This window comes from Lolium perenne, chromosome 6 (assembly GCF_019359855.2).
Source record: "Lolium perenne isolate Kyuss_39 chromosome 6, Kyuss_2.0, whole genome shotgun sequence".
NCBI classification, from domain to species: domain Eukaryota; kingdom Viridiplantae; phylum Streptophyta; class Magnoliopsida; order Poales; family Poaceae; genus Lolium; species Lolium perenne.
The window spans coordinates 168,005,189-168,027,815 of record NC_067249.2 but is presented as its reverse complement, the minus strand read 5'-3'; the positions used below and the strand labels follow the sequence as shown (position 1 = coordinate 168,027,815).

General features: G+C 45.0%; 3 protein-coding genes across 6 annotated transcripts; 1 reads left to right on the top strand and 2 right to left on the bottom strand.

Annotated features, from left to right (window-relative positions):
- Positions 1–3,899: 3,899 nt before the first annotated feature.
- Positions 3,900–7,241, top strand: LOC127306991 (protein PEROXIN-4). 4 transcript variants are annotated; one of them, XR_007855022.2, is made up of 6 exons: positions 3,900–4,283; positions 5,230–5,349; positions 5,434–5,562; positions 5,881–6,010; positions 6,214–6,371; positions 6,642–7,241. XR_007855022.2 is itself a non-coding variant. In XM_051337689.2 (6 exons), exons 2-6 carry the CDS (start codon positions 4,648–4,650, stop codon positions 6,300–6,302), a joined length of 474 nt encoding a protein of 157 aa, XP_051193649.1. In that variant the 5' UTR covers positions 4,143–4,283; positions 4,598–4,647; the 3' UTR covers positions 6,303–6,522. The 4 variants fall into 4 exon arrangements, 3 of the variants coding, with proteins under 3 accessions (XP_051193647.1, XP_051193649.1, XP_051193650.1); XM_051337689.2 differs by lacking the exon at positions 6,642–7,241 and adding an exon at positions 4,598–4,653 and having other exon boundaries at positions 4,143–4,283; positions 6,214–6,522; XM_051337690.2 differs by lacking the exon at positions 6,642–7,241 and adding an exon at positions 4,621–4,653 and having other exon boundaries at positions 4,147–4,283; positions 6,214–6,522.
- Positions 6,715–12,925, bottom strand: LOC127306990 (serine carboxypeptidase-like 34). Its single transcript, XM_051337686.2, has 10 exons — positions 12,559–12,925; positions 8,701–8,808; positions 8,503–8,598; positions 8,301–8,393; positions 8,111–8,199; positions 7,716–8,009; positions 7,491–7,627; positions 7,314–7,406; positions 7,133–7,238; positions 6,715–7,042 (listed from the first exon to the last, which is right to left on the bottom strand). Exons 1-10 carry the CDS (start codon positions 12,815–12,817, stop codon positions 6,890–6,892), a joined length of 1,428 nt encoding a protein of 475 aa, XP_051193646.1. The 5' UTR covers positions 12,818–12,925; the 3' UTR covers positions 6,715–6,889.
- Positions 12,926–18,977: 6,052 nt separating this feature from the next.
- LOC127306992 (uncharacterized) lies at positions 18,978–22,370 on the bottom strand. Its single transcript, XM_051337691.2, has 4 exons — positions 22,210–22,370; positions 21,723–21,817; positions 21,055–21,323; positions 18,978–20,085 (listed from the first exon to the last, which is right to left on the bottom strand). Exons 1-4 carry the CDS (start codon positions 22,237–22,239, stop codon positions 19,271–19,273), a joined length of 1,209 nt encoding a protein of 402 aa, XP_051193651.1. The 5' UTR covers positions 22,240–22,370; the 3' UTR covers positions 18,978–19,270.
- Between the last annotated feature and the right edge of the window lie 257 nt (positions 22,371–22,627).

The following is a 22,627-nucleotide window of genomic DNA, read 5'->3' as shown; positions in this document are numbered from 1 at the left end:
TTTATTTGGTTGGTGATCTTCATATGATCAAGTTAGGGTTTTAGAGTATAGCACATACACATAATAACAATCATCATGGCATATCAATCAAATGCACAAGTCCTATGCAGGGTACTATATGCAATTTAAAAAGTTTTTGTTGGTTTGAAATTTTGCTCTCTGGAATTCTTCTAACTTTCTTTTTATTGAAATTTGGGATGTTACAATTGCCCAACTGTAATTTGTTCACCCAACACTTGTCACTTGTTATTGGAGAGTTACCACTAGTGTAGATCGCTGGGAACCCCGGTCCATCTCTCATCATCATATACTCGTTCTATATGTCATTGGAAGTAGTATCAACTATTTTCTGATGCCATTGCCTCTGTGTTATTGCTACTGCTGCTGTGTTACTGTTACTATTGCTCTCATATTACTGCTGCTTTCACATCACCCCTGTTACTAGTGCTTTTCCAGGTGCAGCTGAATTGACAACTCAGTTGTTAAGGCTTATAAGTATTCTTTACCTCCCCTTGTGTCGAATCAATAAATTTGGGTTTTACTTCCCTCGAAGACTGTTGCGATCCCCTATACTTGTGGGTCACCCTCCTGCATCGATATACCAATGGGGGTTCAGGTTGCTGTCACTCCGGCAACCCCACAATTAGCAAACAAATACAAGATGCATTCCCCTAGGCCCATAAAGGTGAAATATCATGTAGTCGACGTTCACATGACACCACTAGAAGAATAACACCACAACTTAAATATCAAACCATTGAATATTACTCAACATAGTTCACTACTAACATTTAGACTTCACCCATGTCCTCAAGAACTAAACGAACTACTCACGAGACATCATATGGAACATGATCAGAGGTGATATGATGATGAATAACAATCTGAACATAAACCTTGGTTCAATGGTTTCACTCAATAGCATCAATAACAAGGAGTAATCAATACCGGGAGAGTTTCCCCTATGAAATAATCAAGATTCAAGCCTAGATGTTACAGCGGTGACGAGGTGCAGCGGTGGAGATGACGGTGACGGTGGTTGAGATGATGTTGATGATGATCCCAATGAAGTCCAGCTCGATGACAGTGACGATGGCGTCGATTTCCCCCTCCGGGAGGGAATTTCCCCGGCGGATTTCAGCCTGCCGGAGAGCTCTTTTCTCTCTGGTGTTTTTCCGCCCCGCAGAGGCGGCTGTGTCTCCTCGCGATTATTCCCAGTACCTTAGGTTTTCGGGTAGATGAAGTACGCGAAAGAGAGGCGGCCGAGGGGGGCTGTGGGCACCCTCCCCACAAGGTGGCGCGGCCAGGGTGGATCCCGCGCCGGCCTATGGGGGGCCATGGCGGCCCTCCTCGGCCCCTCCTTTTGGCTGGCTCCTTCTTCTGGAGAAATAAGACCTTCGGTGTAATTTCCATCAATTGTTGATCTTCCGAAATAATGCATTCTGACGGTGCTTTTTCCAGCAGAATCCTGACTCCGGTGAGTGATTCTACGATAATCATATGTAAAATAGGTGAAATAACATAAGTATCATCTCTAAATATGAAATATATCAATGAATAACAGTAAATTATGATATAAAATAGTGATGCAAAATGGACATATCAGCCACTTGCTGCAATTATTATTCCCGCATTTTACTTACTTGTATTTTATTTATCAGCTATATCAAAACCCCTTGAAAACTTGTCTGTGAGCATTTACAGTGAATCATTCATCGAAACTGCTTGTCAACACCTTCTGCTCCTCGTTTGGTTCGACACTCTTATTTATCGAAAGTACTACGATACACCCCCTATACTTGTGGGTCATCACCTCCCCTCCCTCCCCCCTCCCTCGTCGCCCCCGGAGGCGGCTGCCGCAAGGTCGTGCGACGCCGATGATGGGGGTGGCAGGGATCTCTCCTCCGGTGCCCCGTGTGCTGCTGTAGGGAGGACGACGGTCGCGCGGGGGTGGCCTCTGCCGCTGGTGAGGTCGGCCCGATTCCCCCGCCCCCTCTCTGGTGCGGCCTCACCGGCGCTAGGAAGTGGTGGCCGGGGGCTTGGTGCCCTCCGACGATCGAGATGGGGCCAGGTTTCCAGGGCGACGGCCTTGGGGACAGGGTGGGGCACCGCCGGCCTGGCGGCGGGTGGCGGGTGCCGACGTTGCAGTCGGCCCTCTTCGGCCACGCGGGCGGTGAAGGGAGGTGTGGGCTTGGTACGAAGGTCGCCCCGATGGGCCTCTGGTACCAGATCTGAATACGGAGGATCCTCCTCCCTACGGTGCTCGTCGCACCTCCTCGGTCCCGGACTTCATCTGGTGGCTGGGGGTGTGGCCGGATCTGGGATCTAGAATGGGTGAAACCCTTGACCGACGGTGGCGGCCACGACATCGACGACGCTGACGGTGCCGTTCTCCTTCTTGAAGGCGACATTGAGGTGATATCCCCTCCCTCTGTGCTCTATCTATTTCGGGTGAAAACCCGAAGCTTTTGTTTGGATGGTGGCGACGCCCGGGTGGTGTCGTTCCCTCGTTGGAGGCGCCGTTTTGAGATAGTGGGTTTGGGTGGATGAGCTCGGCGGAGGTTGGTATGCATCGTCTTCGCTTACTCCTGGCAGCTTGGTCCGGTTTGGTGGTTTGTGCTGCGGGTGGCTGTGATGTTCGTGGGTGGCGGCGTGGCGAGGCGAGTGCTCGGTGTCTTTCTCCCCGGAGGTAACTTCCAATATCCAGGCGTGCTCAGGGAGAGCGATCTACCTCCACAGGTACGGTGCCCTCCGATCCGGGGCGAGAAAGTAGGGAGCTTTCTTTGGAGGTGGAAACAGATGGTGCGTAGGCTTTGCTTGGCCTCTGGAGGTTGACCATGGTGCGAGTCCCTCAATGGCGGCCTTCTTCACCAGCTTCGACGCATCTCTAGTCGGATCGCAAGACTGGACAATGGTCTGTGTTTCATTCCTTTTTCTTCTTTTGCTTGTAGTTTTCGGTTCCTGTTAGCTGGTTTTCAGCATCTTGTATCAACTTGTCAGCAACGGCTTTATTAATTTAAGGCAGGGGTACGGCCTAATGTTTAAAAAAGATTGACATTGCAATGCCACTTTTTTTTGAGGGTTTTTCATTGCCACTTTGGAAGAACCGTAACAAACGGGAAAGCCTAAGGGCGTGTTTGGTAGACCGGGGAGCTCAGATTTTTCCTCCCCAACCCACCTTTTGCTAAGAGAAGTTGTTTGTTAGGTCGGCTCGGGCCAACTCCCCACTGCCCAACTCATACGAAAAACGGGCGAGAGCCCTGCCCGAGAGCGAAGCTCAAATCGAGCTTCACTACTCATCGGGACGAGCTCATCCCGCAAAACACTGTTCTGCCGGTCCCGCGAGACCCCCAGACCCCCACCCGACGCCTCATTTTTCCCCTCGTCCTCCTCTCATGTCTTCTCTCCCGGCCCTCCTCCTCTCGCGTCTCCTCTCCCGGCCCTCCTCCTCCTCCCCTTAGAAGCTCCCAGGTCGCCCCTCCTCCCATGCCGGCCCTCCTCTGACCCTCCTGCTCTCCCACCGGCCGTCGTCCTCTGCAGCTCGCCGCCGCCTCCGAAAATCGCCGCCCAAGCTCCCGTCGTCCTCTGTGGCCTGCTGCCCAAGCTCCCGCCGCCCAACCGCCTCCAGCCTCGGCCGCCGGCCACCTCCAGCCACGACAAGCAACCGCCGCCAGCCTAGGCCGCCAGCCTCGGGCGCCAGCCACGATGACCCGCCAGCCACGGATCCATGGATGCAGGGACCCGGGCAAGAATGAATCTAGGGACCCGATTGTTTTTTCTTTTTTTTTTGTGCGAGGACCTCTGTGTAAAATCTGGACCAAACAATATCTCAACCCATACAAACCAGCCAAACAATATCTCAACTCAGCAGGTATGAGGATAGACGAGCTGCCAAACACACTCCAGAATCTCAACTCATCATAGCTAAGCTGAGCATGTACGAGAGGAGAGAGGGATTCTCCCGGGCTACCAAACACACCCTAACCAACCAAACGACTCGATTTCGTCTCTCCAGATACGGGGAAAAAGTCCACCACGCTACCAAACGCGCGCCCCTAGAGTATACCCCCGTTCCCCCGTTCCTCCGTTCCCTTCTTTGTCCACCCATCCTGAGAAATTCCTTTTGCTTCGATCCACCAAAAGGAGAAAAAAAACAGCGAATCCTCCGATCCGAGGCACACCGCACTCCCGCCGCTGAATCGAACAGACTCGGCGCCAGTTCCTCCTGCGCTCAATTGGATTGGCGTGGATTAAAGATCCATCCGGACGGGATTTCTTTGTTGGTAAGGAAGCCCTAGATGATTATGATGCTCTACATGTCGACAATAGTTTTAATGTCTCAGTTATGTAGTCCAATAGATGAATTTGGGAGATCCGTTTCCTAGGTGATCTATGCATTGACAAGAATATTCCTACGAAGTATGGATTATGGTTATTAGTCCTCCTGGATATATGTTTATTTCTAAATCTAGCCCTTAGATTTATATTCCTGCGAATTTTTGTTCATGTTACCAAATATTTTCCTTTTATAAGCACCATTGTCATTACGCATTAGAGAACGTAACATCTGCTTTATTTTCTTGGCTGCATTTGACAGATACATTCGCAATCGCAAATCAGGTTCGTGATCATCAGTAAGGAAGAGAGATGCAGGTCAGCCCCCACAGTTAATTTTTCATCTCTTGCATAGTAACTTAGATATGATGAAGTATGTCAGTAATCTCATACACATTGAATGTTTTTGGTTAGCGGTGTCTTGGCCTCAACCCGTACAACCCAGCTGCTAACCTTCTTAGTTCAAGTTAGTATATGATGATTCCCTGCAAAACAAAGTTAGTATATGTGCAAAAGCTAGTAAACCCCTGATTTAGTTACTTCTTTCGTTAGTATATCTCTAATATATCCATTCTAAGGCTTAGTAGCCACCTATTCATATCGATCGGACAGTAAGATATTCTGCTGATTGTTTGGCCAGTCATGCTAGCTAAAGTGGGATGGGATAAATTGGCTAGGTGGAGGGTATTTCCTAGTGTCCAGTGCAGCCTATACAGGCTAGTCAGCTGCTTTTTAGAAAACAATTGTATCAATTTCAGCAGGCATGATTAGAACTATCTTGTCTCCGTTTAAATGATGCTGTTTTATTTCCTAATGTTCTCAATTAATGACCTTACGGGTTCTTATACATGCAATTCGAAAGTTCTGAAAAATCAGAATGTCTTCTGTCAATAGGCATCTAGAGCTAGGCTCTTCAAGGAGTACAAGGAGGTGCAGCGAGAAAAGTCAGCGGACCCAGATATCCAATTAATCTGCGATGATTCAAATATATTCAAGTGGACTGCTCTAATCAAGGTGCTTGTTTCTATTGCAAGTTGATGCCAGAATGATCAATACCAGCTGTGTACTGATTCGTTTTCTTACTGTATGTGTCATTAGGGCCCATCAGAGACACCTTTTGAAGGTGGTGTATTTCAACTCGCATTCTCAATACCTGAGCAGTACCCTCTGCTGCCTCCACAAGTCCGCTTCATGACCAAAATTTTCCACCCAAATGTTCACTTCAAGGTTACTTCTCAAAAGATTTTTTTTAATATATGTTTATTTAGGGCATTCACTTTGACTTTTTTTTTTACTTTGCTAAAGGTATGTAGAATTATGAGGTTGTGGTTCCTAGTTCTTATTAGGAATTTTCTGCTACGACCTGAATGAATCCTTATTCTGCAAATATAGAGCCATGTGCTGTTAGGATTTTCTTGGTTTCATTATTGAAATTTTCCGCAACACCTGAATACATCGTGCAAACACAATTTGAGGTGTCTTTATGATTGTTAAATATAAAACTAAGAGGAATTCCTCGATTTCTTCTCTTGTTTATTTTTCTAGACAGGTGAAATATGCCTGGATATATTGAAGAATGCTTGGAGCCCTGCATGGACCCTACAGTCTGTTTGCAGAGCCATAATTGCTTTGATGGCCCATCCAGAAGCAGATAGCCCACTTAACTGTGATTCAGGTAGCTTGATATATTTATGTTCTCATTGTACACAAAGCTATGATGCATGAAAATTTTGAAGGATTCAGTAGTTCATGATGTGTTCTTTGAATTACCTCCAGACTGAGGTGGTAGAAATTAGGTTTCGAAATATTGCCAGCTTTAATACTTTGTATGTTTTAAATTTGTGGTAGTCCCTGACTATCCTTTTTTTTGTAACATAGGCAATCTCCTGCGCTCAGGCGATATTAGAGGCTATCAATCTATGGCACGGATGTATACTAGGCTAGCTGCCATGCCAAAGAAAGATTAATTCCAGGGTTGCAGAAGTAAACCAGAGCCGCGGTGGTGGCTGGTTCAAGTATCACTCGCAAGCTGTCAGGTGTGACTCGTGCTGTCTTATGAATGTTTGTTTGCTTACCTGATTTGTCTTTGTGTATCTACATTCTGGTGCTAAAAATCGGCGAAAAACATGAATTCAAATGCTTGATTTATGATTTAATAATTATATTTTAAACTGGGATTTGGTACTATGAATCTAATGCAGTATGTACTATTGAATTACTTGTATTATACATTTTTAGTTGTTCCCCTATGCATGCACAAAGCTTCACAGTTAATTAGCCGATACACTTTGCATGGTTTTGTTCAGGATATACGTGTACAGTTGAGTACCAGAAAACAACAGATTGCACAAACAAATGACTATCCAAGAGGTGTGCCACTTTGTTGTGTAAACCAATCAGCACGGTTGACTTCTTTTATTAATTAAACGATTGTTCCAATCGAATTACATCTGTAACACTGGTCGAGAACAAAGAAAAGGAGACCCAAGAAACAAGTTGTTCTTTTTTCTAATATACGGTATCAGAAACAAACGACTTGATGCCTGTTTCCTCTCTAGGAGAAGGCCGTGGGAGGCATCTTCTTGTCACCCAAGAAGTTCCGGAAGAGGCTCAGCGCCTGCCTCGGCGTGTGCATAGGGACCTCGTGCCCAGCTCCGCGGATCGTCACGAATGTCAGGCCCTCGTAGGTGATCGTCCACCCACCCACCTATTTTAAGAAGAAATGTGAATTGGAGGCTCAAGAGCTAGCGAAGATTTTCTGCGCGTACCGGCTGGGACAGTTGGTCAGATTAATTACCTGCAGATGGTCGTACCACGGCGTCCACTCCTGGACGCTCTTCAGCCCGAGCTTGTTCAGGGTCAGCCTCGTGGCCGTCACGGGGATCCTCCCGTCAGTGTCGCCGCTGCAGCAAGCGGCATTGTCAGATGAAAGCTGCTTCGGATTTACATTGTTCAGACAAGTTGAATTATGGGCCTACCTGAAAACCCACACCCTGATGCCGCCAGCGATGAGCTTGCGGATGATGGGGAGAGTAGAGGCGGGAGCATCGTTCCAATTGCCGATCGCGTCACTGCACGGAGAGAAACACATCACATGTCAGCCTGTGAGATCAGCGAGTCGCATCACCAGTCGGTAGTATGTGCAGCAAGTTTGCCTGCAGTGTGTCCAGTTATAGCCCATCTTGGTCACGTTTGCGTGCAGCGCCGCCTGGACATCTGGCCGGTTGAAGTAGACCTCGGAGTAGTCGCTGCTGCAGGGGTCGTAACCTGCCGGCCTCATGAACCACCCATGCTGCAACGCGCAAGAGAAACAATGAAGCTGTTGAACCACAGCGATGCCTCTGAAGAAGTCGAGACGGAGATGGACTGTTGGTGTGTACATGTTTGGAGAAGATCTTGGGCGCGGCGCCGTGGACGCCGACCTTCTTGCTACGGCTGAAGGACAAGGAGGCGTCGGTGCAGACGGGCGTGTAGAGGCTGTACATGTCGATGAGGCGGTAGACGGCGAAGTACTCGTCCAGCGCCTTGTTGCAGGCGTTGGTCGCGTTCTCGATGCTGAAGTTGCAGTGGGCCTTGATGTCAGCGTAGACGCGGTCGGAGATGACGGCGTGGTCCCAGGCGTACTCGATCATGCCAGTCTGGTCGGTCTCGTCGTCCATGAGAGCATTCCCTATCTGTATCATCAGACAAAGTAGATATAAGTCTGGCATGAAAGAGATTGCAGTGATATATGGTCCTGAAAGTCAAGAGCATGCATTCGTGGTCAGTTGGCTACCATAAAGCCCTTGAAGTTGATGTGGTTCTCCTTGGGGCCTTGCTTGTTCCCGTCAAAGATCTTCTCCGACAGCTGCGGAACGTAATGCCCTGACAAGAACGCCACAAGCATCAATCTCAAGTTCAGTTGCGTGCTTTGACTGAACTGCATATCTCAGATGTTGACATGCTCTGTGTCTGAGCTCACATACCTGCATAGCTCTCTCCGGCGATGTAGAACTCGTGGGATCTGTACTGGGGGAAGCGCTTGAACCAGTTGAGCAGGAAGATGTAGGCGTCGTCAGCTGCAGACGTGAGACGATCCAGTTCCAGTAATGGTCAGTTGATCTTTTTTTTTTTCCTTCAGAAGTGACATTTGCTCTGGCTGCAGAGAATTCTTAGAGGAATATTTACCGGTGATCTTGTCGCCAAGCTTCTTCAGGTCGGAGCTGGTGTTGGTATAGGAGAAGCCGACGCCCACCGGGGACTCCAGGAACATCAGGTTGGCCTCTGCAGTTTCGAACAAGCTGGAGCATAAATACGCAGATACCGGTACAGCCACAACGTTTCAAAGAACAACAGTTTAACAGTAGTGAGGCAATTGGTGCGTGCCTCTGTTCCAGGAGTAGGGGTTCCACTTCAGCTCCGGCTTGCCCTTCTGGACCAGGAACGGCCCGAGCTCCTCCGCCTCGCCGTACCCGATGGACGAGCATCCAGGCCCTGCAGAAACAACAAGAGCAACACGAACGTCGCAAGCTCAGAAAAATGTCTTTCTACCGTGCGTGCACGGGACCTCCCGTGTGCACGTTTCATCCAACCGATTTCACTCGGTTTTGTGCTTTGCGATTTGCGCTGCATTGTAGGGCTCAGTGCTTCCGTTTCGTTGTGTTTCGTAAATCTAATTCCGATTGGTATGCAAAATGAAACATTGTGATATACTGCCCCGTTTAAGTTACATTTGCCGACGAAGGAACAAGGGACAAAACGAAGAAGAAATGCTGTCGATCTCTGCTTCACCGCATGGCGCGCGAGGGCGAGAACACCGGTCACCGTTAATCATAGCCCTGCAGCTGGCTCGCTCGCTAGGCATGGACCGGCAAGATCCTTCCCCCTTTCTGCCCCCGCCATTCTTGTCCGTTGGAGCTCGGCGCATGTGATCGAGATCCACTGACTCGGCGTACAGCCCGACAGCACCGATCGCCTTGCTAGCTGCCGTTTCTTCTTGCTTGCCGGTTCGTCTCCTTTTGTTTGACCGCTTCGATCCCGTCGGCGCATATGCAAACATGCATCGCACTGTACGTTTGTGGGCAGTGCTGCCTGCGCTGCGCCCACCTCGCGCGCATGCGTTGCACTGCTTGGTCCACTAGCTACTTGCTGCTGCCTGGCGCCGTTGTTCGTGGGGTTGAGCAAGTGGCGGCTCTGACGTCCCCGAGATCGCCTCTGGAAGATCCAGCGCCAACCATTGGTTCATTCTTCTTGCTGCCGGCCCTTGTGTACGGGGTCGCCCTCTAGCTGGAAGGGTACGTTGGATATGGTGGTTCCATACAAACAAGAAAAGTACGATCCGAGCCGAAAAAACAATTCAGTTACGGGTGCACATAAACCCATTTTATGAAAACATACTTCAGAATGTTAAAACTTATATGATGTATGGATATACAAACAAAATTTTATTTCACATTTTTATATTTTATGTATTTTTTATAATAGGTTTATATACACCTATGAGCGAAAACACCACGTCCCGAGCCAGATTTGTATCCTGACCCTCGGAGTGGCATGGAGAACGCGCTTGTTAATTAGCTAATTAAAGGAGGTCGATCAAATCATCCAAATTTGTTAAAATTACTCCCTTCGTCCCATGAAAGTTGTCTGAGATTTGTTAAAATTTAGATGTATGTAACTACTATTTTGTGTCTAAATACATCCAAATTTAGACAAATCTTGTTTTATGGAACGGAGGGAGTAGAATGGTTTGGCTAGTTAGCATTTTAACCGTTATTATTGGCTGAAATACAAAGCTTGACACAAAGTACTATATATCCAGGGCCTGCAGAACAGCTGATGCAAGCACCTCTTCTATAATTTGACGAGAATGGATTGCTTCGGCGCTTTGCTTGGGACAACGACCGGCAGTATTTTACAGATCGTCACGAGGATTACGTCAAGTGTTCCAGAAGATATAGTGCGCTTTGGAACAAACACAGTGAATCTCCACAGGCCGCACATATATATATGCGTATACGTACCCCGGCCTTAATTCGCTCCCGGAGCCAAGCTAGAGCGTGTGTTGACCAGGACTGCTGCTGCTAGCTAGGGGTAGTAATAAAATCCGTTTAAGCTAGCTAGCGCGTACAAGCACTACAGACTGTGTGAGGCTTACTGTAGAATGTGTAGACACCGTACACGCCCATCATTTTCTCTACGTGCGGGACCAGCAGTCCAGCAGCTATGAACAATGCCGCGCATGTCTAATCATACGGCGCATAGGAGCATGGCATGGCGACATATCTTGTGGGCAGCAGCTTCGACCGCTACGTACAGCGTGTGTGGTCCTCGCCGGCCGGCCGGCCGCCTTGTTTCGTGCTGTACAGCACGTAGCTTGACCGTAGAATTGGCTAGGGTCGGATAGAAAAGGAAAATGGAAGAAAAACGATGCCGGCCCGGTGGGCGTACTCAGCTAATTGCTGCTCCATTTGCTACCCATGCATATACGAGCTGTAATCCATCCACTAGATGTAAACTGAGGTCGCCGGCCGGAAAAAGCTGAGGCAGAGTATAGTTCAAAAACTACTCATGTTCCTCAAAAAAACTACTCATGCAAGCTAACTAAACCTGTTGGTTTATGTATGCACACTAGTTTAGGATAAGTAACCAGTTGTATGCAGCTCAGGAGTACACTTGTACTAGATATAGTATATGGCGGTACCAATTAATTTGGACACGAGGGAGTGTTTTTTTTTTTTTGCTTGTTCGTAGTAAGCCCAAAAATCCAGTCTCCATCACCTTCAGAGTATATTATCATGGAAACCTATTGCAATATACTACCTCTGTATTTTTCAAACGGAATATACTACCTCTGTTCACTAATATAAGACGTTTTGAAAAAAATAAATTTGCTTTCCAATACGTAGTTATATATGACATTCGCTAAGCTTCTGAAATACAGTTTCATATACATGCCCCTATCCCAAATATTAGCGCTTCCCATGCATATGCTCTCTCCGTTCACTAATATAAGACGTTTTATTTTTCCAAATTAAAAACCTAGGCGTGCAGGTATGGTTTGGAAATTCCACCCTTATAACATTTGTAAAAACAATACAGGAAAATTTACAACCCTTGTGAAAATCACAAATGAATTTATGCATAAGAAGCTACGCTAACTCGTGTTGTAACCCTTTTGCACTTTGGAGATCTATCTGCCAAGGCCAGATATTTTTAGCCCATTATATTTTGGACCTTGGCAGGACTCTAGATGCAGCTTTGACTGCTAATTCCTCTTGTAATACCTAGCCTATCAAAACGTCTTATAATTAGGGAACAGGTGACTATATATTAATGAAAATCTACACATTATTTTCGTGAGTCTTGTTCATGATGATATATGAACCAAGGCATGGAATGTTTTGGTGTATTTTCCCTAGAATATCATCATGCATGGCCGTGAACTATTATAATATCGTTTCATTGAGGCATATTTATACAGTTTGTTGTTTTCCTATCTGATTTTCATACAGCCTGTCGACATCTTATGTTTGGCAAAAAATACTGGTCAAAGACCTTTGTCACTGAAAAGCGACTCATCGTAAATATGTGACCGGAGGAATCGGAGTGGAGTTAACGTGTACCTTCCATGGACGTTAAGTAGATCATCAAACAACAACTACCAATAACCAGACTAACCAGAAAACGACTGCTGTAGAATATATACTGTACTAACAGAGCCACTTGATGGGATGTCTGCTAGCTCTTGATCACTTGAAATGTCGCTCAATTGGTTGGGGGGCGAGTGCGCTGTTGATGCTGAAAAACACGCTTTCATTCGCAAGAGCCATCACAATTCAGAATTCACAAGACACGTACTGACGTACATGTACGATCATCTCTGCTGTAGAGACAACGCGCGCAGCCTAACTAACCACCTCTATTCTTAAACTTTGGAAGATTATTCCAATCTTCCTAGCTTATTAAATCAACGTCGTAAACTTGGAAGAAAGAAGAAACACGTCCGCCTCAATCAATTATCAGAGGGCGATAGAATTCAGGCCGCTCAACCGTTCCTTTCTCCATCTCTCAATCCCTATCTACTTAGCATTTACCGCATACGATCGATGAGGCAATGCAAGACTTTAAACCATAGTGCCGTGCAAGAAACAGCATATTGATCAATTGATGTATGCGTAGGGAGTGTGTGAAGTAAGTTCTAGGAGCTATAGCAAATTCGATGGATATATGGTGGTTACGTACCGCCGTTGAGCCAGAGCACGAGGGGCTTCTTGGGGGCGTCGTCGACGGCCTCGAAGAACCAGTAGAAGAGCGCGCGGCCGTGCGACTCGTTCACGGTCACGTACCCGGCGTACTGCTGGAACGGCACGGCGGGCTGCCCAGGCAGCCGCCCCACGCGGTCCGCCGCCTGCTGCTCCGGGTATCTGCTGCCCCGTGCGGCGGAGGCGCAGAGCAAGAAAACGAGAGCGAGGAAGCAGCTGACGGCGGCAGGAGCGGCCATTGTTTGTGGTGCGCTAGCTGTTGCTGCTCTGCCGCATCACCACATATCCCCGGCGAGGTATATATATATAGGGAGGTGAGAGGAGAGAGCTGGCTGAGATTAACGCCGAGGGACGTGCTGTCATCGCGTCACTATATAGGAAATTCATGAATCGTCGAGTTGATAACTTGACATATCGATACTCAACTCAAATGATTGGTTCCTTGTAAGGGTAGAATGGCATCTGACGCCGGCGCATGTCAGAGTAGAATGCGTTTCAGAAAAATCTGAGTCGCACGAGCGGATGGGTCCGTTTCTGGAATGCGACATGCCCTAGCAGTTTTCAAGGGAAGTTAATCTTGATTCACGAGGAATATCTATTCTTGTTGACTAGTACCCCGTTCGTCTAAAGCTATATCTGTTTCTAGAATTAAGGACACGAATTAAGGGTGCTGGTGGTCCTTAATTTGTTTCGTATCCAAAGCAAGACATGCAAGAACAGGAGTGCTAGTTAATTAGCTTTTTTGACATTGTTGATTCAGAGCAAGACATTGACTTAATTCCATTAAAGCAGGGGAGGGTAGAATGTGGAAACAAATTGTTGACCACAAATGTAGAACTAATTAACGACTCCAAACTAGTAGAACCAACAATTGTTCTATTTTCGGGAAAGGAGTTGTGAGTGTTATTAAATCCATTAAATTTGAATATAGATGGCTAGTAGGTGATGGTAAAAAAGTTAGGTTATGAGAAGACGCCGGGCTAGGTTCGCCCCCTTTAGCCGGCCAAGGTCCAATATCGGGAAATCTAATCCATCTGTAATGAGAGATCTGCCAACATCTCACAAATATGGGACGGAATGGAAGACAATTAAACTGACTTTTAGAAGATTTTTTCACTCCTGGTATGAGATTGAGCAGATAGCTTAAGGCATCTCCATCACTTCATAGATGGACTCTCTCATTTGCAAGTTACAGAATAGGGGCCAATACTCATCTTTTCGATAAAGGGAATATATTAACATCGAAAGATACCAATTGCACATAACCTCTGCAACAACGCAATACCCTAATAGCAGTACAGATGCACACAACCCAAAAAGAAAAACAAAACTAAGAACAAAAAGTCCCGCTATGATATACAGCTATGATATACAACCCTAACAGCAACAATACATCCACCACCAAGACAACACCTGAACTTCAGGCTCTCAAAAAGCGACGCCTACAAGAAGAAAACAATGCACAAGCGTCGTCGTCCGATCAAAAGATTTTATGTTTTCACCCTGAAGATAGTCCCCGCTCTAAAAACAATACCTTCAACAAGACCATTGCCAGATACAACTAATTAAGGCTAGACCTTGGATTTTCACCCTAAAAGGCAAGACTCTGAACTTCACATGTGCTGCCGCCCCCACTTGCATACTGATGTTGTGAAAACCAGAACACCAAACAAGTCCCTCAATATCAGAGAGGCTCGAACCTCCATTGCTAGTCCTCCAATCCAGCCTTCGTGATATTCTCTGCCTCTGATTTCACCTTGGACCAGAATATCATCTGATGGCAACATAGAGCAGAGCTTCGCGTCTCTCCCTCTAGAACCAAACGGTCGGAATAAAAGCATGGGTGCACACGACCGAATACCACCCGATCCAACAAACTCTAGGCATAAGGTGCACAGTTAGATTCGCCGGCGGAGCCTTCCGGAACTTATCATTCCGATCAGATGAAGAAGGATCGGCATCAGGAAAGTCACCATCTTTGCAAAAGAAGAACCCTAGGAAATCCACCTTTATTCGGCGAAGTGCAAGGCATGGGATCCTGTGATCCACCATGCGCCACCTCCGCCACGCCTAGCCGCATCCAGCAGGGCCCCACCGCCACCGCACCACGCCGGCTTTGCCCGGTGGCACCTCCGACAGCGGCAGAGGGAGGGGAGGGGCCCTTGAACGGCGGGCGGAGGAGCCTTAGTGCGGCGCGCGGCGCCGCCACACAGGGGTTAGGTTAGGAGGAGTCACTTAGGTATGTGCCCGCCAATACTCATCTAGTTTCCTATACCATGTCATCAACTTCAGAGCTATTGTACCGGTCCTTATTCTCTCAGTTTGGAATCTCAAAATTCCTCTCATAGTTCAGATATTCCTTTGGATATTATCTCAAAGTAAGATCATGACTAGAGATAATCTATGTAAAATGCAAATAAACAAACCTGAACACTGTCTATTTTGTTATGAAAATTAATCTATGCACCATCTGATGTTTGATTGTGTGGTGGCCAATAACATTTGGATTTTAATTGTTGAATTCTTTAGTAGCTAGATTCTGGCCGTCAAATAAGAAGAATAATTTAATGTATATTATAATATAATTTTAAATAAATATATCCTTTTCTCCTATCCACAATCCCTAATTTCTAATGTAAATTTAGAATATGAATTCCAACTTAATTTAAATTAACTTGAAATACTTAATCAAGTAAAACCAATAAAGAATCAAATATCTCTTGTCCATAAAAAATGAGGAATTTGAATTCAATGGAGGAGAAAGGAAAAGAATAGAAGATATTTTTAATTTTTGAAGGAATTTTAAATTACATTAGATTTGATTTCAAATTATGATAATAATTTTTTTGATGTAGAATGGAGATATAACCATTGGGATTCTACCAAGGGGAAAGAATCAGACTCATAAATAATTTATGTAATTAATATTTTTGAATGGAAGCTCAATTTTAGATTAAAATTGGAATTGGAGTAAACAAAATGAGTAACTTGGCATTATAATTTCGTATTCTAGGGATATAATCCCTCAATTTAGAAGTAGCATCAATGATATAATCCCGCCATTCAGTAATTCTTGTTGTGGTCTTAGAAATTTGAAGTAAAACCACAACAAGAATTATGGAACGAAGGGAGTGTGTTGTAATCCAAGATTTTATGTCAGTTACTATAATACTGACATTGATACCGCCTATGCACGTCAATGTCGTAGCATGTCCTTGACGGCTCAATGTTGGAGTGTCTTGTGTGAGTGTTTGTTAGTGTTGCGGTGTTGAAGTGTTGGAGTATCTTGTTTGTGGGTGTGTGTGGGTGTGTTCTTTGTGTGGGCTTGGCCCTGTCGTTCCAGGTTTTCGCCCGATTTTCTCCTAAAAACTGGGCACTCTCTTCTTAATTAATAGATGAGGCAAAGCTTTTGCCTCCATTTAAAAAATAATAATACTGACATTGAAACCACCTATGCACCTAGCTTCCCAACTCTGCCACCAAAAAAATATGACATGTGAGTGACTTTGTTGAAAGAGAGATTTTGGTATTAAATGAGTAAAATATGGAACGAGACAACGAGTTACTCAAATAGGGTACCATACAGAGAGCTTTACTACACATGGTAAAAAAAATTCAAACAAAGCGTACAAAGTTGAATTTGATGATGCGTGTAACTCGTAGTCAAATTGGAGGACTTCGCCTGTGCGGCTTTTTTGTTTGCTCCTCTTGAATTTTTGTTTCTTCAAAGTTCAACTAATAGTAGTATATAGTATATAGTGACACAGCAAATAAATACTACTCCCTCAGTTCAAATTTAAACTAAAACCACGACAAAAATTATGATCTAAACTAAAACCACGATAATATTATGCAACGGAGGAAGTAATTAAGTTCTTCAATAGCGGTATCTTGTTAGCGCCGAGGTCCGCCGCTGCATTGGTTGTTTCTTTTGGTTTCACATCGACGTATGGCAGATGACGACCTTGGCAACTCCGCAGCATTGTGTGGCCATATACCTTGCTCCTACGGAAGACCTCAGACTCTAGGAACCGCGGGGTGTTCAAGGACAGTAACGAAGCCGCAACGATCGTCCTTACTGCAATCGTATCGACCGAGTCTGACGTTTTGGATCAGTTCATGAATTCGGTTCAGAAAGGTCAATGTTATCTCCTGGCGTCACGGTCCATAGCGTTTTTCTTGGACTACATCAGGAGGCGGTAGCGGTCCGGAGCATTTCCCTGGCCAAGTAGCTATGAAGTGACTCACAAACAACTAAGCATAATGTATTTTAACGCCTTGTACTGGCACAAAGAACATTTTCAATCTGGCGGCCGCTTCGCCGATGGATTTGGCGCGTGCAGTGGTACTACTTATTATTGATCGGAGGAAGTAGTACAAACCAGTGTTGTTAATTTCGAGAACCTTTACACATCTAGATGAAGTTTCAGCCGGCCAGCCGGAGAACTTGTCCGTCATTTGGCCTGTTTCCGGGCTGACGCATGGGGCTAGCCAGTACAGCAACCCATCGTTTTGTTTGCACTGAAAGCATGATATCAGATAACTAAGCTCGTCAGGGCCGGTCACCATCAGTCATGATCCTAAACATGTTTGACCACAACCGCCAAATCATAGTGGAATACAGCGTGGGTGTAGTATCATTTCTCTATGCGACACAAGTACACAAAGGTGATTGATACATACGACCCGTTGAAGAACGTGCCGTCGTAACAAGGCCATGGAATCTTCTAAACAATATGGGCGATAGCATCGCCGGATATGGACGGGCATCGAAGCAAATTCGGGTTTGGTCATCGGTTCGCGTTTAATCTGCGCGACTGAAAACTTCTCTTCCATTCGTAAGGTTCAGGATTGCAGATTTCCTTTTTTTCCCAATAAGATCATCCTTTTGAATGTTATCTCGATGATGTGAACGCTTAGAATTGCAACAAATGCTACCGACATCAGTCAATCCGGCTCAAGATATTCTTCAGTTCTGGAGGATGAGAAAACACTTTTCAACTTTTAATGTACTATGAAGAAAGAAAAGCAAGCAGGGGCATGTAATTATAAATTCTTCTATAGTTTCACAGAGCCTACTTGCTAGAAAGTGCCAGTGCTAACATGAAAGAAAAAGGAAAGACGGATAAGTTTCGTGTGCAAATATAAAACGAATGCAGATAAGCTTGTCTACAAGAGAGTAGAGACAACATCTCCATCATCATAATCGTCTGATGCCCACACAAATCATCATCTCACTTCCCTAACCATGTGCTACTCGTCCGAACTGGAAGCATAGACTAGCGTGCGAGTTGGTTGTAATCATGTGCTACTCGTCAGTACAGTGATGTATGTGCAAGCTCCTAACGATCTCGCAAAGAACTGCTAGTCGTTGTATTCCTCTATTTTTTTATTAAAATTCTGGTATTAAAAACATTGTCGCAAGAAGGAACAGAAGAAAATGAAGTGTCCTAACAAACAATCGAACATCGGTCACCCACTGACCAGTGTATATATGATGTGTCTCGCTATCTGTTCACTAAATATTCTTTTCCATACCAGCATGCATGCACGTAGTGACAAGCTGACAGCAACTTGCTTGTTGTTTCCACAATAATTCTACGGTTTGTTCCATTCCCAAGTAAGTTGGCAGCTTAACTTGCAAGATATCTACTCCTTGGTAAGATATGCTGCCCTGATTAGATGCTCCGCGGTACCAAATATCACTTGAGTATGCAGCAGGTTTCATATTAAGAACAATACAAGAGGAATCTTAAAATACATTAGCTTAGATATCTGAGTTGGCAACTTGCTATGTATATATACTTGCAAGCAAATTCAGCATGTGCACGGCAAAAATATTCAGGATTCGTGGAGCAACCAAGGGACCTAGGATAGATTTCTTCTGATATTACCAACATATGTTCTTTCGGTGCAGTTAGCTAGATCTGCAAGATACCACCCAGGCGCGCGTATGCGTGTTTCAAGGATGAGCAAACATGCTTGCTACCCATACACCACAACAGTTTCTTCTAGGGATGAGGAAGAAGAGACGGCATTTGGTCAGCAGTCAACTCGCATGATCTTCAGTGAAGCCATCTGCACGGAAGAAATTGCCATACAGTACGATACAGTCTGTAGATCTTTAATGATTTACATGTATGGCCAAAAATCCCAGTTCGACAAAACGTCCAAGATACTCAACATAGTGGATGTACTCCGTGCCAGGATACCAGAAGATTACTCAACTTGTTGGGAGTTCCCGTGTCTGTATTTATCTGGATGAACAGTTAGAGATAACAGTATGGAAATGTTTGTTTGTCTAAAGCAAAGCAGTGTGGCACAGGCTGAGTGGGGTAATATTCACAAAGGTACACTCCCTTATTAGTAAGTTGGATTTGAAAAAAAAAAAGTTCAAAGTTCAAACAACATAATTACCCCCATTGATATTCCATTAGTAAGTTGGGATGGATAATAAACAAGTTCAAACATCATTGGTGTTTCTCTTATTGCTACAAAAATAACTGAGAAGAAGTGAAGTATGGCAGAGGCACTCCACTTTCCTCGAGCAGCCCAGGGACATAAGAAAGAATTGCCGTAACAGTTTCTGGAATTTACCAGTGCTCTGTTGCAATTTACCGCCTCACGAAAACAACCATACATATGTTGGCAAAAACATTACATGCGGGCTGGTACAGCTAAGAGGTTCAGAACTAGCTCCATCTCCTCTTGTCCTCTTCTTCATCGACTGGGGTATACCACTCCGGTCGCGCCTTCGTGCTGCTGTACCGGTAGTTCAGGAAGAGCTCTTCATCACATATGGACCTTGTACTCACTAGCACGAGCGTCTTTAGAACAGGCGACTCCTCGGTTTGTTTACCAGAACCTCTTGACTTGAACCAGAATGAGCCAAACCTCTTCATCGTGATGGGCTCTTCACCACCAAACGCAATGTTTGGGATGTATGCTCTCATATCCTTCTCTGTCAATGGAAAATCATATGGGCAGATCATGACATTAGGAGTTGACCCTCCCGGTGGATGATTCGCAAAATGACCAAAAGCTAGTGGATTTCGTCGTTCAAGCACCTCCCCAAAGTTTTCACTACGACTCTTCTCGAGGGGCTTGTTAAGCATCCTCCACGCACGATCAGAGTTGCTCTCTGGACTTTTGGGTGACACTGTATTGTAGTCTACAGAATCTGAACCATCCCATATTTCTCTTGTTTCACCACCTAAATGCCATGGCTTCGCGTTGATTATTGTTCCATCATATCTTGTAATAAGATAGCTGTTGCACGCGTCAATTCTTGGGTATCCAGGGATGTATCGATAATAAGCAGGTGAATATATCACTCCAGGGTAGATGGCCAGGACAGCACCAACATTAGCTTCTCCAGATAAGAACAGACCTTGCCCCGCATCTTTGTGAGGAATTAATGATGGCCTGATGCCAAGTGTGTAGCCCAACTGATCCCTTAATTTGTTTGACAATTCAGCTCGAGTTAAAGGTCGAGTAGCAGGTACAGCTGCACTGCAGAGTATGTGGATCAGAACACAGCTTGCGAGGATTTAGGGATAATACAACTATGGAAAACTTGATGTATATAACTGTATCTCCCTGAACACATTGACAGCATATAATTCTTATATATGTAAATGCAAGAAAGAGCTTGTGATGGACAAAACAAAAAGAACTATTTTTAGGATAAGTCATGATGCAATCAGCAAAAGATAGGTGCATATAATTATGTGTGCTTAACGAAGAACTTCAAAGAAACACTGAAACCATGATATTAGTTGAGGATGCCAAATTATGGTAAACAAAACCGAGCATAAATAAAGTCCATAGAGAATTGCAAAATACTAAGGAGCTTGTATTCATATCACATATATCTTATGGTATTCATATCACATATCTAAGGGCCTGAGCATAATGGTAGAAACATAAGATTAAAAAATACAAGCAAATGTACTGTGATTTCCGTATGGACACCGGAAAACGAAGTCCATGTTCCAAGTGGGTTCTCAGGTTTCAACGAATGTGTAAAAAGTCATTGATATATAGCTTAGGCTACATCTTGTACACCTGCAAAAATTTCATCCGAAAATACAACCATTTCTGGCCTGTACGAAACAAACAAGCTACATGTGAATAACACAAGAAACTATTCACTTACTGCTTCTCTTTTTTGCACAGGCCAAAAATGGTCATATTTTTAGATAAATTTTCGTAGATGCACAAGATCCAACATAACAGGTGTTAATGGACTTTTTCACTTCCTCTGAAACCTCTGAGGAGTCTCATATAACAAGGGGTACGGACACAACTTGTTGCAGGAAATTCAAAATAGTATCTCTGGTGGCATAAGTTAAAATGTCATTTGTTAGTATGCATTAGGAAGCAAGACAGGTTACTCAACACATGCTTCATTTGGATGATATAGGTCCAGAACTGCGAAAGTGTCAATGCAATGGACTTAGCAAGAACATATTACCTGGCTTGTTTGCAGATGCAACTCCTGTGCCAACGGCCAAACTCAAGCCACTTCGCCGAGAATTATTATGAGCATCTGAAGTAGACTCTGATGGATCCTTTTTTGCATCAGGACGAAGAATGTTATCCATGGTTTTGCATATATGCTTAAGTTGGTAATTGACATTTTCCTGCACTTGTTTCTGCTGGTCAGTAACAGATGCTTTGCTAGCCATGTCAATAATCTCCTCAGCATCCTTTTCTTCAGAATTCTCTCCCAAGCGATAGTAGCTAAGTTCACACAGAAAGGAATTAGGAAATTAGTAAACTATGCAAATTCGTACAGAGTGTTGCAACGAAACTTGGCAAAGTGCGATTTCAAAGAATGTAGAATATCCAAACACATGGTTCGGAGGCTTGAGCCTTCAGTTGGCGATAACAGAGCAAATTAGAGGATGAAAAATGTCTAATCACATGGATAATAATAAGATTGATTCTTTGTGGTATCTAAACTATGAGAATCCAACAACCACCTTGATAGACTGTAGAGTAAACTAAGTTCCAACTGTTGATCTCAGTTCTCTTTTGCTTACGACAAGAAAAAAAAATTCTAGATATTGCAAGCATGTTGATCATCTATGGAAAAGCAAGTAAAAAGGAACAGAGAGTTTTCTTCAGATATTCATATACCTTGTATAGAGAAACAAACGATTTACATCAGCGTCAAACTGAAGATGCCGTGGGTCTCGAGCAAACCTTGGACTCTTTGCAAGTGTTCTGATTGCCTGGAAATGAACCAGCAAATCGATTAAAACAGCAAATGGCAGAGTTCTAAGGCAGCCCAGAGTACTAATGGTGTGCTCATTTGAGTTGGCATTACTCAATACGCAGAGGAATCATACAGAATTTAATAAAAAATTGTAAAATAATTCTACCCTAGATACAAAAGCGAGCACGATTTGGAGATTTGAGGCAAGCCGCAAGCACATTTATACAGTAATAAAACTGCGCAGAAATTTCACTAGACGCCATCATCCCCACATATAATTGACTTGAGGCAAACCCTCACGACAAGAAGTTGTCTCATTTCGCGTGCCCGTTCTTTACAGCAGAACGCGAACCAAAGCAGATCGAGATCCGGAGATAGTTGCGAGATGCGTAGGGGAGAGAGGCGTACCTCCTGGAATTTGTTGAAGAGAAACGCCATGCTGGTCCCGCTTAGGTATTCCCCGCCGGCGGATGCTCCTAGGTTCGGCGGGGGCGGCAAGACCTGTCGCCGGCTGCCGGAGCAGTGGTGAAGAGGAGCGAGGGTTTAGACTTCAGAAGGAGGCGATCAGTCTAGTGCTGTGAGAAGAAAGGGTTTTCGTTTGGGCCGAAAGCCCGCCGCACATTCTGGTGGGCTAGGCAGGCCACCTTCATTCTGGTTACCCTGTCAGGGGAGCGCCTATGCTCCGCCTTTAGCGGGAGCGATGGTACGCTCCGCCTGAACAGATTTTTCCTGGGCCGCTCCAAATGCGGCCCAAAAAAAGGTACTGCTTCTTTCTGTTTTTTCTCCTTTCAGTTTATATTTTAAAAATACTTCAATTCAAAAAATA